Consider the following 15,958-nt stretch of genomic DNA (forward strand, 5'->3'; position numbering starts at 1 on the left):
GGGAAGGCATTTTGGAATGTAACTCTGGGAATTTGTGGTTCAGAAAAGGTCCTTCCCCAAACTGTTGCCACGAAGTTCAAAGCATAATTTGCATAACAATGTGTGTATCTGAAACAGCTGAACTATGGTGAATGAACATTTCACTGGTCAGGGTCATGCTGGGTCCAGAGACTCTAGCAACACAGCGAGAATGCAACCTGTGCATGGCACTATCGTTACCATTTACACCTGCAACACTTTATCCAAAGACCGTATACAGTCTAAGCTATTGAGGGTTAGGGTTAGGGCCTTGCTCCAGGGCCAGAGATGGGGCTTGAACAAGCAACCTTCTGATTACTGGTGCAGTACCTTAATAGTTAGGCTACAACTGCTTTATCTCAGGGAATTATAATACACTCATCCATCAAGGACCAGTTTTCAGTAGCCACCTCAGTACTGTTTTTGGATGCTGTGGCAACGTGGCACCAATGATATCTGCCGTGCCCAAGCTGTGCCGCCCAGTTAATATTCAGAATAATCATTTTAAACACTTGGTACGCGCATGACAGACGTGCATCGGTGGCTTGCTGCACAGATTCTCACCTGCACACAGTTACTTTTCTCTTTTCTTCTTAGATCTGATATCTGATCAACATAGACTTCTAGATCTGATAAAGAACAAGGTGATATCTGAATTTTGCGTTCCTGCAGCGAGGGGGAAACCCTCCGTTATTAACGCCCCCAGCACGGCACAAGATTCCAGACGGGCGCCGGCCTGAACCGGTTTGATTCGGTCCGAGGTTACTGTAGGTCGTTTCCCTTTGTGCGATATTAGCGTCCTACGTTCGGCGCGGAGCTCGCGTAACGTTCTGTCAGAGCTTCTCTACACGCTCCTGATGCTCCATGATCAAAAATGAGGTTAAAATTCACCGTGTGGTCAAAAGTATGTGGACGCCTGATCGTGAGCTTAAAAAGCCGACGTTATTAAAATAGAGCAACTTGATATATATGACTATAGACTTTTTTCAGCTAGGACAAGAGCCGCTATTTTGAGAAGGCTTCTCACAAGACTTTCAAGCATGTCTGTGGGAATTTGTACCCATTAAGGTAAAATAGGACAGCATTTGTATGGCTGGGCACTGATTTTAATGTTTTAGTTCATTCCAAAGCTGTTCAGCTTTTCTTCAAGTCTGTATAGAGCATAGGCATGCTCGAACGGGAAAGGTCCTTCCCTAAACTGTTGGAAGCATATAAATTCCTTAATATAATTAGTTTATTTAAAAGGGGCATCCCAATACTTTTGTCCACATTCACTCCCAGCATTAATCTTATGCATTGTTTATGATATGATAGGGCAGTTGTAGCCTAGCCTGTAAAGTTACTGGACTAGTGATCAGAAGGTCGCTGGTTCAAACCCCACCGCTGCCAGGTTGGCACTGTCGGGCCCTTGAGCAAGGCCCTTAACCCTCAATTGCTTAGACTGTATGCCGTAAGTCGCTTTGGTAAAGGGGCTGCTAAATGCTGAAAATGTAAATGATAAAACCATGGAGTTGAATTATGTGTGGACACGCCCACCAGTTCAGTCCACCATTACCCAGCATGCTCATAATGGCCTTGTCCCAAATTGGTTAAAAAAATGCCCTATCGTGACCTTTCACTGTACTTCAGGCTCATGATGGGAACAGAGAGGCAGGCGGGTGTGTTACTAAATCTGCAGGCTGCATGATTTACAGATCTCAGGTGATTCGAACCCGCAGCGGGAGTATTAATTAGGATGTGTCGACTCCCAGCATGCTTTGCACCCAAAGGTACAGGGAGTTAAGTGAAAAGCTGGTCTCAGTCTCAGCTGAGAGTCTTAAAAAAGGAGCGATCGGGGTGGTGCCGGCAGGCCTGACTTTGGCAGCTAAAGAGGGAGGGAGGTTCGGGACTCAGCGCTCATTCGGGACCTGTAGGGAAAAGTGGCTGCCAAAAAGTAAGTAAACCGATGCCAGATGGACAAAAGGCAGTGGGTAAAAGGGCATGTGGTCTAGTGCTGGTATATACCGGTCAGTCTAAAAAACAAAGCATTAAAAAATAACCCAATGTTACCCAATGCATCGAGTTATGGCGTTTCGCAACATGTGGTTTTTTCATTATTATTATGACTCAATTTTCTCTCAGTTGAGTTGCAGCCAATGGGAGTTGACTTTTTTTATTACATAACGAATGCCAGTAAACGCTCCCTTAAAGAAAGAAAGCTGCTACCTCTGTGTAGACGGACGTGAATAAGAGACGAATGATGCTCCCCCTACCCAGACACAGCGCTCGTATTTAGGGGCCCACACAGCAGATCTGGTTCCAGACAGTTTATCCCCGGATGCCCTTCCCGGCGCTAGTCGACCCTCTTATTTCTATTCGGGCACTGAAAAGCACACTGACGAATGCGCCTCCCAATAGCTAGACTGTTTAGACAATCCCTCCAACTCTCGGACGTTAGCCAATCGTGTCAATAGCATTGCTTAGATTCGATCCCTGGATCCCCAGATCTCAGAAGTAGTGTGTGACCATACCATACTTCTACCATACTCTAATACGAGTCCTCCGAACCCATACATTTAGGACGAGTAAGTCCAGTTAGTCATTCTGTTAAAGCTAGAACGTTTAAGGACAAAGACAGAGGAGGATTTTGATCCTAAAGGGAAGTGGGTGGCTGGAAAATATTAATTATTTGAGAATAAACACAGCAAATGATTAAACTAGTGTAGGAGTCAGGAGCAAAAAGCAGTGGGTGAAGGGACTTTCGGGACAGCGCAAAAGCAGAATATCCAAAAATCATTAAAGAAACCCTTTGAACCTTTGATCTTAGGTGTTTGTACCTGATTCTATTGGTTGCCAGCGCTCAATATAGGCTCCTGCTTATCACACACCATCTCTAATTTGGAAGGACGAGGACTAACACATGCTTCCTCCAAAACACGAGCTTATTACTTCCATCCTCCAAAAAAAGTATTTGGACACCTGAGCATGAGCTTGTTGGACATCCCGTTACAAAACCATGAGCATAAACAGAGCGACCTCTGTGTGATCTTTTCAGATAGAACAGCCGCTCTTCTAGATTTGAAGTGTGTCTGTGGGAATTTGTGCCCATTCCGTTAACGTCTCAGCTGATGTTCCGGTTCATTCCAAAACTCTTTCTTTAAACCGAGCTCGTTGTCTTTATAGAGCTTACTCATGCTGGAACAGGACAGGATGTTCCCTAAACTCATGTGATGTCCTTTATATCATTGATTTATTACACCTGTGAGCAACTGTGGTGGCTGAAACACATAAATTCAGTAATAATCCAGTACTCTTGTCTGTACAGTGTATTTCGAGTGGAAAACATGGGAAGGAATGTGCAAGCTGGCGTTTAATAATCAGTACAGCGTGTGAGTGAAGGCCGGCGGTACGGTCCGGTAACCGTGAGGTATTTAACACACACAAACACCACCGAACACGACCGGGACCCGTTAGGAAACACTGACGACCTCCAGCTCTGTTTTTACTCTGCTTTAAATATTAAAAATGCTTTTTGCTGGCAGTTCTAGTCTATTAAACGACGCTGGTGCGACGAGCGTTTCGTTCAGCCGTACAGATGAAGATCTAATTCTAATTTGTATATCGTTTTGCATGCCGACAAATAAACAAACCGAGATGTAGCCGGTTCTTTCTGCTTCATCGACCTCAGATAAAGTGTTGGTGTTCCAGTGTGTGCAGGGGTATAGCCCAAAAAACATGTAACTCACCCCAGAGCTGGAGTTATCTGCACCCGCTCGGATCCTGGCACGGCCAGATAACAGTCCAGCGCTCAGGGAGGATCGGAGTGATATACACTGTACGGATACAAAAGTATTCGGACACCTGATGTGGCTGTTCGTCAGCTATAGGAACAGTCAGTCTTCTGAGAAGGCTTTTGTGTGTGGGAATTTGTCCCCATTCGGTCAAAAATGACTGTATTTAGATAGCTGGGTGCTGATGTTGGTCAAAAAAGCCTCAATTGATGTTCCAATTCATTCCAAACTCCTTATATATAATTTATATATAATTTATTACACTTGTGAGCAGCTGCTGTGGCTGAAACTCGAGAATTCAAAGATTAGACAAGGCGTCCCAATACTTTTATCACTATAGTGTATTTTTTATATTATATCATGTTCCAGACTTTATTTCTACTCTAATCGTAATCGTCAGATATAAAGACGCCAATGAGCTGATATCCTCACGAGGAGAGGACACGATGGACAGATGATGTCACATATTATCTGTACTCAGTGTACATAAATACAGATTGTTCGCTGTGTTTGTTTCTTTCGTACAGATGTGCATTACAGATGTGGTCAGTTCTAATGTCCCATAACAGCACAGCTGCTGTCTGTACACCGTACAACCGAAAGTAAGTGGACGCCCCTCCTAATGATCGCATCCAGTGCTAACAGGTGTTTAAAATGATATGAGGTAAATGATCTGCTTTGTAAATAAGCATTGCAGCAACAGTTTGGGGAAGTACCTCGTTCTCATTCAGCAAAAAGCGAGTTCTATAAAGACACAATTTGCCTACTCAACCCAACACAACACTTTTGGGTTTCTTCTCTTCTCTTCCAACACTATAGACACAATTGGCACAAATTCCCACACACCAAAGTCTTGTAGAAAGGCTTCCAAGAGGACTGTAGGATATTAAAGCTACAAAGGAACAAGGAAGCAATTCAATATAAATAAATGCTCTTGGTTTTGGAATTGGATCTAATAAGCTCATGGTCAGGTGTCCCAATACTTTCAAGGTTGGAGGTCTGTAATATAAAACATTACATCATTTATTTTTAATGAGCACTCAACCCTTTAATGGTCTCACCCTGGCAGTGGTGGGGTTTGAACAAGCCAGGGTTTGAACTAGTCTAGTACTTTAACCACTAGGCTACAACTACCTACGTAACCGTGTGAATGTAAGAAGACTCTGAAGCTGTGCGGCACTAACACCACTAGTGTGCAATGCTGAGATTTCTACTAGACAGTAACCTGTATGGAATCAGGTGATGAGATGGGGTGCGGTTTTTTTGACATACCCTCTGTGCTGCTCTGCAGTTTGCGCAGGGCTCGTACCAGCCCCCTGTAGCCCTCCAGGCTCCTGTCGTTCTGGCTGTAGACCATAATCTTCTTGACATCCGTGAACAGACGGGAGATTCTGTAAGAGACACAGTAGTAAACAGACGCCGATTTAGTCGTATCCAATTACTGTACTGCTGCAAATCTACACTCCTGACTGAGGAGAGATGTGACTAACACACATGCACATTATCCACCGCTTCTTTTCACCTGAACGAGGTGGGTTCGTATAGAGATCAGTATCGTGCACGGAGAGTCACGCACTGATCTCCATTATTCCCTGTCTTTGTGCAGCACCAACATTAGAAGTTGTTTGTTGTGGACAAGGTTCCATTTTTTATTAGGAAAACTGCTAAATGTGTTTAATTAGTGTCTTATTTAGTCATTGCCTAACCCTAACCCACCTAGTTCCCATCTAGCTGAATCCCCTGTCTGAGGGTGTGAGCTAACACGTTTCCTATAACCAATGTTTTCTGAAGCTGGGAACTGGAGCTTAGGTACTTGGCACTGGGCAGATCCGTGCACCTGGACGGGTAGTGGGTGCAAAAGATGCCATAAAAAATGAAGCAGACACAGTGGAAAACCGAGGCTGGATGTCTGAAGGATGCCTGGCACCTGAAATCCCGTTTCTGTAGTGTAGTGATGTTACTTATTAAAACAGAACAAACAAGCTTACATGGAGTCGTTAAAGTTGGCCACCGCACCGGGCGCCTCTCCAGGAGTGGGGTAGCGGAAGCAGGGGTTGTTGGCGTTGCAGATGATACCTTGTACCCAGGGCAGAGTCCCGGCCGAGGGCATTGCCTTGTTGGGAAAGTGGCCTGGGCGAAGAGAACAAACAGATTCGGATCAGTGAGCGTGAACCTTTGTACGATTTAAGAGGATTAAAAGGAAAAAATTCTCCAGCTGAGGTGATCGGGATGATTTGTTATGATTTAAGATCTGGAACATTCCTCAGTAAACATGCCCGTACCAGTTTATCAAGTTTATCACCTTTTAAAGCCAAGTGCAATCAATTCAACCTGTATTTTAATATAATATAAAAACTTAATCACTGCATGTAAAACTACATGAACCTCTGATCATGTTTTCTTTATTTACTTTATTACTGGTAGAGCTCTTGGAAGCGTGTTCACAAGGCTTCTGTATTACAGAACTTCCCAGAGCTCTGTGGGATCTCTGACCATCAGGGGTTCTGGTTCAGGTTCCACACTAAAGCAAATATCTCAGACTAATGCAAACAGAAAACAGCAGCACAACTAGCTCAGATCAATACGTCCAAATCCAAGTTCAGACTCATTCAGTCTGATAATATGTTCAGTAAAGTGACCTGGTGCTCCACTCATGGCTGAATGGGTTTAAATGACGGAACATTTGTAAACATATGTTAAAAAACTATAAATAATTTTCCTGTATTGTCAAAAATGATTTGATTATATTGATTATTGATTTAATTATTAGTGCTCCTTAACAGCTCTACAGTGTATCACAAAAGTGAGTACACCCCTCACATTTCTGCAAATATTTCATTATATCTTTTCATGGGACAACACTATAGACATGAAACTTGGATATAACTTAGAGTAGTCAGTGTACAGCTTGTATAGCAGTGTAGATTTACTGTCTTCTGAAAATAACTCAACACACAGCCATTAATGTCTAAATAGCTGGCAACATAAGTGAGTACACCCCACAGTAAACATGTCCAAATTGTGCCCAAAGTGTCAATATTTTGTGTGACCACCATTATTATCCAGCACTGCCTTAACCCTCCTGGGCATGGAATTCACCAGAGCTGCACAGGTTGCTACTGGAATCCTCTTCCACTCCTCCATGATGACATCACGGAGCTGGTGGATGTTAGACACCTTGAACTCCTCCACCTTCCACTTGAGGATGCGCCACAGGTGCTCAATTGGGTTTAGTCCATCACCTTTACCTTCAGCTTCCTCAGCAAGGCAGTTGTCATCTTGGAGGTTGTGTTTAGGGTCGTTATCCTGCTGGAAAACTGCCATGAGGCCCAGTTTTCGAAGGGAGGGGATCATGCTCTGTTTCAGAATGTCACAGTACATGTTGGAATTCATGTTTCCCTCAATGAACTGCAGCTCCCCAGTGCCAGCAACACTCATGCAGCCCAAGACCATGATGCTACCACCACCATGCTTGACTGTAGGCAAGATACAGTTGTCTTGGTACTTCTCACCAGGGCGCCGCCACACATGCTGGACACCATCTGAGCCAAATAAGTTTATCTTGGTCTCGTCAGACCACAGGGCATTACAGTAATCCATGTTCTTGGACTGCTTGTCTTCAGCAAACTGTTTGCGGGCTTTCTTGTGCGTCAGCTTCCTTCTGGGATGACGACCATGCAGACCGAGTTGATGCAGTGTGCGGCGTATGGTCTGAGCACTGACAGGCTGACCTCCCACGTCTTCAACCTCTGCAGCAATGCTGGCAGCACTCATGTGTCTATTTTTTAAAGCCAACCTCTGGATATGACGCCGAACACGTGGACTCAACTTCTTTGGTCGACCCTGGCAAAGCCTGTTCCGAGTGGAACCTGTCCTGGAAAACCGCTGTATGACCTTGGCCACCATGCTGTAGCTCAGTTTCAGGGTGTTAGCAATCTTCTTATAGCCCAGGCCATCTGTGTGGAGAGCAACAATTCTATTTCTCACATCCTCAGAGAGTTCTTTGCCATGAGGTGCCATGTTGAATATCCAGTGGCCAGTATGAGAGAATTGTACCCAAAACACCAAATTTAACAGCCCTGCTCCCCATTTACACCTGGGACCTTGACACATGACACCAGGGAGGGACAACGACACATTTGGGCACAATTTGGACTGTGGGGGACACATTTGGGCACAATTTGAACATGTTCACTGTGGGGTGTACTCACTTATGTTGCCAGCTATTTAGACATTAATGGCTGTGTGTTGAGTTATTTTCAGAAGACAGTAAATCTACACTGCTATACAAGCTGTACACTGACTACTCTAAGTTATATCCAAGTTTCATGTCTATAGTGTTGTCCCATGAAAAGATATAATGAAATATTTGCAGAAATGTGAGGGGTGTACTCACTTTTGTGATACACTGTAAGTGTGGATACAAAAAACCTTTTACTGTATTTTTTAATTATATAAAAATGTATCATTAAGATTATTTATATTTATTTCAATACACTAATAGACTAAAATATCTCAACAATATTAAAAATTTCAACAAAAAACTTAATCAATTAATAATATTTAATAATAAAATCATTTTTATTTGTATTTCAACTGTTGCACATTTTTAAAGTAACAAAACTTTTTTTGCTTTGTATTTTAATTAATTAATTATAATTTCTGATGACTGATACACTATAAGAACAAAAGTATTAGGATGCCCTCTTCTAATAGTTGAAATTACATGTTTCAGCCACAACAATTGCTAACAGGTGTAATAAATCAATTATATTAAAGAATACATGCTTCCAATGCATGCTTTGCAGCAACAGTTTAGGGAAGGTCCGTTCCTGTTCCAGCATGACATGAACAAAAGCTAAGTTTAAAAACCAAGAATCTCCAGTGTCCTGCACAGAGTCCTGACCTCAAAGCTACTGAACAGCTTCGGAATGAACCGGAACATCGACTGAGGCTTCCTTGTAAAAAGCCTTCTCAGAAGAGCGACTGTTGTTCCATTTGATTCTAAAATGGGATTTTCAACAAGCACATGATCAGGTGTCCAGATACTTTTGGCCATTTAGTGTAGTTGTGGAGTTATTACAGGTGGCTCATGTTTTATATACATTTCTAATATTTTGCTCATGTAAACAATCAGAATCAGAATCAGAATCAGAATACATTTAACGTTAATAAATCTTACGTCATTTTTTCCAGATACAGATCTGAAACTGATCATTATGTGGAAGCTTGAACACTGACCAACCTGCTCAAGCTTTCATTTCATTATCAAACTCGTGTTTTGACTCATGTAACCCGTCATACCCAGAGGAACAGAAAATAAACGACTACGGTGTGGAGAAACCAGATGGAGGATCACAGGTTACTCACATTCATGTTGCTCGTAGGGAGGATAATGCAGTCGCACTGATATTAAAATAAAAAAGATGAACAGAGGCCAGATGATCTCGATCAGCAGCTGGATCTAACACACATAAACAACGCTCACGTTAGACGGCGGCAAAAAAATTATATCAGTGACATTTAAAGACGTTTTTCCATCACACAGCATGTACGATCGCTTTGTTTCGGGTTCCTTTGTTTATTAGAAGTGCCTGCGGGCTGAAATCTGAGGAGTTTTTTTATACCATTTTATACAGTATGTGATATAAAAAAAGAGAATAAATAATTAAAACAGTCTGACTGAGTGACATGTGCCTGCAAACTCATCTTATTTACTAAATAAACTTCATACATTTTTTATTTGTATTTATTTATCAATTAATCCTGGTAAACGTCATAATAGGGCAGAAATACATTCAGGAAATGGCACAAATCTACCACAGTGCAACACCTACACAGCTTTTTTTAAACATAGTGGACAATTTAGATCAGCCAATCCACCTTCTGCATGTTTTACAGGTTGAAAAGGTATCCAAGTGAAGCCTTTTAGCTTTAGCATTTAGCTAGCTTAAGATAAGTACAGTGTCTGTCTTCGGTATTGAAGTCTGTTATCTCATAACAATTTCAGTTATTTATTAAATATTAATTAATAATAAATAAATAAATAAATTCAGTAATTAAGTTGATGCAGAATATCCCAACATAACTTTGAGCATGTAAACAAAATTAGTAAGTATTAAAGCTACAAATAGCATTAGCATTAGCAAAGCAACCTTTACAGGGCATTTACATGATCTAATCGTTTAATTTATACTTTTTCTGAACGTTTATGCTTGGTGAAATGTTTTTTGCACACTTTAATCATCAATTTGACCCAGAAACCCGAATTAAATCTATTTTTTCTTTTACTGATATTAGCTCTAGACTGAACATTGTGGAGCTTATTTTAGTCGTCAAAATAAAGGTAAATGCTTTAAAAGTAATCCTAACGGGTTCATGGTCAGTTTTAAATGGGCTCTTTCTCTTAAAAAGTAAAAAATAAAAGAATAAATTAATTAAAAACAGAATAATACAGAGATGTATTTTAGAACTTATCCAGATCCACAATGGTGAATATATTTCGTAAGCTGGCAGATGATCATGGACCATCAGCTGTTTGAGACAAAACCCCATTCATTATTCGGGTTCGGACCCAGCTGCCCCCTGACATCTGCTAAAGACCCCCATTCAACCCCCCTTCAGTCAACACATGCTGCAATACAAGAACAGCAGGACTGTTTTATTCTGTTATTTTGCTTTAAAACGGGAGCTGGGGTTTACAATTATTTTACATGCTTTATAAATAAATAATTAATTTATAATCAATTCAAATATTTAAAAAGCAGCATTAATTACACAAATGCATCAGTTCTATATGTATTTATTGGCCTTCAAATTCCTCACTAGGTCTTTCCTAACAGCTGCAATCAGACTATTCAATCATTCATAATAATTTATAATAAAAATGTACAATTATTGTATTCTGTTAGAACTAATTCTATTAGTTTGACTGCACCTATTCAAAAATACATGGAACAGTGGTCCTTTGCCAAGGTTGGAAAGAAATCTTGGATTGTCATTTTATTCTATGAGAAAATTTGACCGGATGATCGGAAAAATTACCGGAAAAATAAAAAACAGGTCTTAAACACCACTAAAACATGGGGGAAAGATGTAGCCTAGTGGTTAAGATACTGGACTAGTAATCAAAATGTCACTGGTTTAAGCCCCGCCACTGTTGGGCCCTTAAGCAAGGCCCTTAACCCTCAATTGCTTAGACTGTATTGTCACATTACTGTAAGTCGCTTTGGACAAAGCGTCTGATAAATGCCAAAAATGTAATTAGGACACTGTCCAGAGTCAAGGGGATGTTAAAGCACAGTGGACTTATAGATGTATGGTCAAGAAAAATGCTCCTGCAAAATAAGCAGCAGCCGCTAAAGTCCATAGAGATTTAAAGCTTGCATGACTGTGAACAGTACCACCCAAGTTCCAGTTCTAATTATGTAAGATATGTTTTTTGGTGGTTTTGTTTTCATAAAACACAAAACATGTATAAAGGTTTAATTTTTTGACAAGGAGGTATTTCAAGTGTTCCAATCATTCAGTCTTAGGAAAATAAAACAAGTTCCCTGTGAGTGTCTATACACTTTTGACTTGTATGTACATAGTATATATGTATATAGTATATGTACATTATTTTGCAACTCTAATCATTCAATAATGAGTTGTTGACATGACAGCGGGGTTAAAAAATTCTGACCCAGCTTTGTGATCGTGGTTAAACTTACGGTCTGTCTCCGTCTGTATGTGAAGTTCTTCCACAGCAGCAAACTCAGCTGAGTGGAGACAGCCATGTTAGCACGGATTCTCTCTGTCCGTGTTTCCTTTATCCACCTGCCAACACAAAACACCATAAAAAACACGTACAATCACCGAAGAAGTGTTCAGGACGCTCACAACGCTACATCTAACACAACATCACTTCACCCAGCAGCTCAGCACAACCCAGAGGCTCCGATTTGCTGCCCGGCACTCACGCCACTCTTATGTCCAACAGGGACGCCAACCAAAAGCAGCGTTGCATCAAAGTCAACACGACTTTCGAACCGGTAAACATTTCAACTACAGCAAACAACGGTGATGTACCAGGACGCCGACTCAAATTCATCATAAAGTTTTTATTTCTAATGAGATTCTTTCATACAGAAGATTAATTAAAGGAACTGAACTGGGAACCATGATTGGTGTTGATGGTTTTAAGTGCCAGTCCTGATGCCCAGATGTTGGTTTGTTTTACCCACATGACTCAGCATATTGGTACCCAACTAAAACCCCTTTGCTGAGTGAAATTCTTGGAAGCTCAAATCATTGAAATGTAGGAACTTTCTTCCACAAAAAATCAAACATTTAAATGAAGAATTCTTACACGTCCCTCATTTATTCGACTTATTTTAGCTACATTTAATTTGTAAATGTTAATATTATTTAATTAATATTAATTACACTGTAGTTATACAGATTGTACTCAGGAGTGCTAGTTTTGTGTTAGAACTTTTCTATATAACATTAACCAAATATATAAACTAATATTAATTGTGTAGTAACATCTGTATTTTGTGTAGTAGTGTCTGTATTGTGTGTGGATTGCATAGTAACATCTGTATTTTGTGTAGTAGTGTCTGTATTGTGTGTGGATTGCATAGTAACATCTGTATTTTGTGTAGTAGTGTCTGTAATGTGTGTGGATTGCATAGTAACATCTGTATTTTGTGTAGTAGTGTCTGTAATGTGTGTGGATTGCATAACATCTGTATTTTGTGTAGTAGTGTCTGTATTGTGTGTGGATTGCATAGTAACATCTGTATTTTGTGTAGTAGTGTCTGTATTGTGTGTGGATTGCATAGTAACATCTGTATTTTGTGTAGTAGTGTCTGTAATGTGCGTGGATTGCATAACATCTGTATTTTGTGTAGTAGTCTGTATTTATGTTCTGTATTGCATAGTAACATCAGTATTTTGTGTAGTAGTCTGTATTTATGTTCTGTATTGCATAGTAACATCTGTATTTTGTGTAGTAGTCTGTATTTATGTTCTGTATTGCATAGTAACATCTGTATTTTGTGTAGTAGTGTCTGTATTGTGTGTGGATTGCATAGTAACATCTGTATTTTGTGTAGTAACATCTGTATTTTGTGTAGTAGTCTGTATTTATGTTCTGTATTGCATAGTAACATCTGTATTTTGTGCAGGTGTCTACATTGTGTGTATTGTGTAGTAACATCTGTATTTTGTGTAGTAGTCTGTATTTATGTTCTGTATTGCATAGTAACATCTGTATTTTGTGCAGGTGTCTACATTGTGTGTATTGTGTAGTAACATCTGTATTTTGTGTGTGTATTGCGTAGTAGTGTCTATATTTTGTGAAGAAGTCTGTATTTTATGTTTGTAGTGAGTAGTAGAGTCTGTAGTTTATATAGCGTGTAGTATTTAGTTGTGTTTCTCTACAGGTTCTGTGTAATGGAGGTACAGCAGAGGTCCTACAGGTCCCAGCGAGCACAGGTCAGTTGAAACGTTTAATAAAAAACATTTCGTAAACGTATTTTTCATAATTAATCACAATGATGGACCTCATGATGGTGCCTTGGATGGATTTTGTAGGTGTAAATAAGTCATTCATAATTCAGCATCATTGGGACGTAGCCAATCAGGTCTGTGTGTAAATGATCGCCTGGCCGATAGCACCACTTGGGATTCAAACCTTGGATCCCGGCGGTAGTGATTCATTTCAGTTCTCTGTTTGGAGTCGCCACAGCGGATCATTCATCCTATTTAACTTGGATTTATCCTGCACTGATATAATGGGTATAGAGTCACGCAATGACACACGTATTCTGTATTTGGATTCGAACCCCAGAGCACTGTGGCTTCTACCATTCAATCCACCACAGTAGAACATCTGGATTCCAGCTGTAGTGGGCTAGAATAATTTACTTGCTGCGCCAGCCGAGCACCATGAGCATTTATAATAAATATATAATAAAAAATGAATGATGTGCAGGAGGAAAAGCATTTTTGTTTGTTTTGAGGAACTAATAAGGGTCGTCTTTATGGTCACTTTCTTTAAACTCACAATGTTTTTCTTTCTTTCTTACTTTAATAATCTGAATTGGAATAAAATAGATTAAGAAGCCTGAATTTGATATAGTTTCTGATATGATGAGCCAAAAAGCCTTTTGTTTTGGTTTGTTTTTATCCTATTTTTAATAGGTTTGTGTTTGCAGGAGCAGAAACGACGCAATGAAAGTCTGTCCTCGCAAAAGCACACCAGATTAAACCCAGTGGTGTGAAATAAAGGTTTATTTTTGCTTTTTGATCAGAATAGATGTGTATTTTTGTTCTCTGAGGGTTGTTGCTGTGCTGTGGGAGAAGATTTGGTGGTTTATGTGTTTCACTGATGGGAGGAGGACGAGGAGGAGGACGAGGAGAGGTTACTCTCGGTCATTTGCTGCAGACGGTCTGTACTGTGTTTTTTCTTTGTTCTCTGGGATAGAGGGGTTTGTTTCTACCCAGAAAAAACCTAAAAAGTCAGTCCTAGGAGTGTTTTTAAGTTTAATAGTGTACAGTGTTTTGGAGAGACTATGGGGAGGAAAGTGTCACAACAGTTACTGTTTGCATTGTTCGACAATGAAACAAAGAAAGCAAAACACGATAATAAAAAGACTAATAATGAAATAATGAGCAATAAAAGAGGAAAAACATTCCAGTGTTTGGAAAATATTCACGTTTTAAAGAAGTTTGCTTCAGCAAGATTGTGTTTGTTTGTTTTAAGGAACTAAACAGTCTAAGAAGAAGCTCAAGACGCGACGTTTCCGAACAACAACAAAAAAAAAAGAAAAAAGAAAACGCGTAAAAATGCCACATTAACTGGAATAACAATATTAAAATGCAACTGATAAGACGCAAAAACTAAACAAAAGAAAAGAGGTTTTATAATCGTGCACAAAAAAACAACCCCTGACAGCATCACTCCACGCATCACCCCAAAAACAACCCAAAATCAGGGGGAGAAAAGCCCCAACACTAAAGGAAAAAGCTCCTACCTTTATTCCTTCTTACAATCTCAGACTGTCATGAAAATCCTTTGCTAACAGAATGAATAAAAACACTTGTTGTCTCGCGGTGGGTTGAAACGGTCTCGCGCTGCAGCGTCTCCGAGCTCGTGTGCGCACCCCTGTGCGCTCGCGGCGCTTTTATAGCGATGCGCGTGACGCCGCTTTAAGAAGCGAGGGTACTCTCGGTCAGAGCGAGAGCCCGACTCACTGAGGCACGTGCTCAGCCCAAACACACATGCACGCATGCGCACCTCTCGAAACAATAGGTATAAAACGTATAGACGCTTTTATCCAAACTGGGACAGTATACAGTCTGAGCAATTGAGGGTTAAGGGCCTTGCTCAAGGGCCCAACTGTGGCAACCTGGCAGTGGTGGGGCTCGAATCAGCGACCTTTCGATTACTAGTCCAGTACCTCAACCACTTGGCTACAACTGCAGTACAACCCCCATCCTCCCTTTTTTCAGTACTCCAATTCATCTCAAAAGTGCGGTCTGGGGCCAGTGGCATGACTAGGAGCTCATGGGCCCCGGTGCAAAAAGAAATTTCGGGCCCCCTCATCTACGGCGCCCCAGGAGCAGACAGGGTTAAGGGCCTTGCTTAAGGGCCCAACAGTGGCAGTCTTCCTATTGATAGCCCAAAGCTCTACCACTACCACAGCATTTAGCAGACACTGTTATCCAAAGCGAGTACTGTGACAATGCACTGTCTATACACAATTGAGGGTTAAGGGCCTTGCTCAAGGGCCCAACTGTGGCAACCTGGCAGTGGTGGGGCTCGAACCAGCAACCTTTCGATTACCAGTCCAGTACCTTAACCACTAGGCTACAATCCCAGCTTGTTTGGAAGCTGGTGTCAGAGCACAGGGTCAGCCATCTACGGCGCCCCTGGAGCAGACACGGTTAGGGGCCTTGCTCAAGGGCCCAACAGTGGCTTCATAGCAGAGCCAAAGCTCTACCACTTCAGCTTATCCAAAGTGACTGACAGTACTGTGACAGTATACGGTCTAAGCAATTGACGGTTGAGGGCCTTGCTCAAGGGCCCAACAGTGGCAACCTGGCAGTGGTGGGGCTCAAACCAGCGACCTTTTGATTACTGGTCCAGTACCTTAACCACTAGACTACAATCCCAGCTT

General features: G+C 41.1%; 1 protein-coding gene across 4 annotated transcripts in view; it reads right to left on the minus strand.

The window, feature by feature from the left end:
• The window catches only part of abca1a (ATP-binding cassette, sub-family A (ABC1), member 1A), a 56,596-nt gene extending 41,676 nt beyond the window's left edge, over nt 1-14,920 (minus strand). For all 4 annotated transcript variants that reach the window (XM_063008261.1, XM_063008260.1, XM_063008259.1 and 1 more), the window contains exons 1-5: nt 14,813-14,920; nt 11,501-11,606; nt 9,159-9,252; nt 5,777-5,918; nt 5,061-5,179 (exon numbers count right to left, since the gene is read on the minus strand). In XM_063008261.1, coding sequence (XP_062864331.1) covers nt 5,061-5,179; nt 5,777-5,918; nt 9,159-9,252; nt 11,501-11,566 — 421 coding nt within the window. In that variant the 5' untranslated portion in view covers nt 11,567-11,606; nt 14,813-14,920. The remainder of the gene's footprint in view (nt 1-5,060; nt 5,180-5,776; nt 5,919-9,158; nt 9,253-11,500; nt 11,607-14,812) is intronic.
• Between the last annotated feature and the right edge of the window lie 1,038 nt (nt 14,921-15,958).

This window comes from Trichomycterus rosablanca, chromosome 14 (assembly GCF_030014385.1).
Source record: "Trichomycterus rosablanca isolate fTriRos1 chromosome 14, fTriRos1.hap1, whole genome shotgun sequence".
Taxonomy (NCBI): Eukaryota; Metazoa; Chordata; class Actinopteri; order Siluriformes; family Trichomycteridae; genus Trichomycterus; species Trichomycterus rosablanca.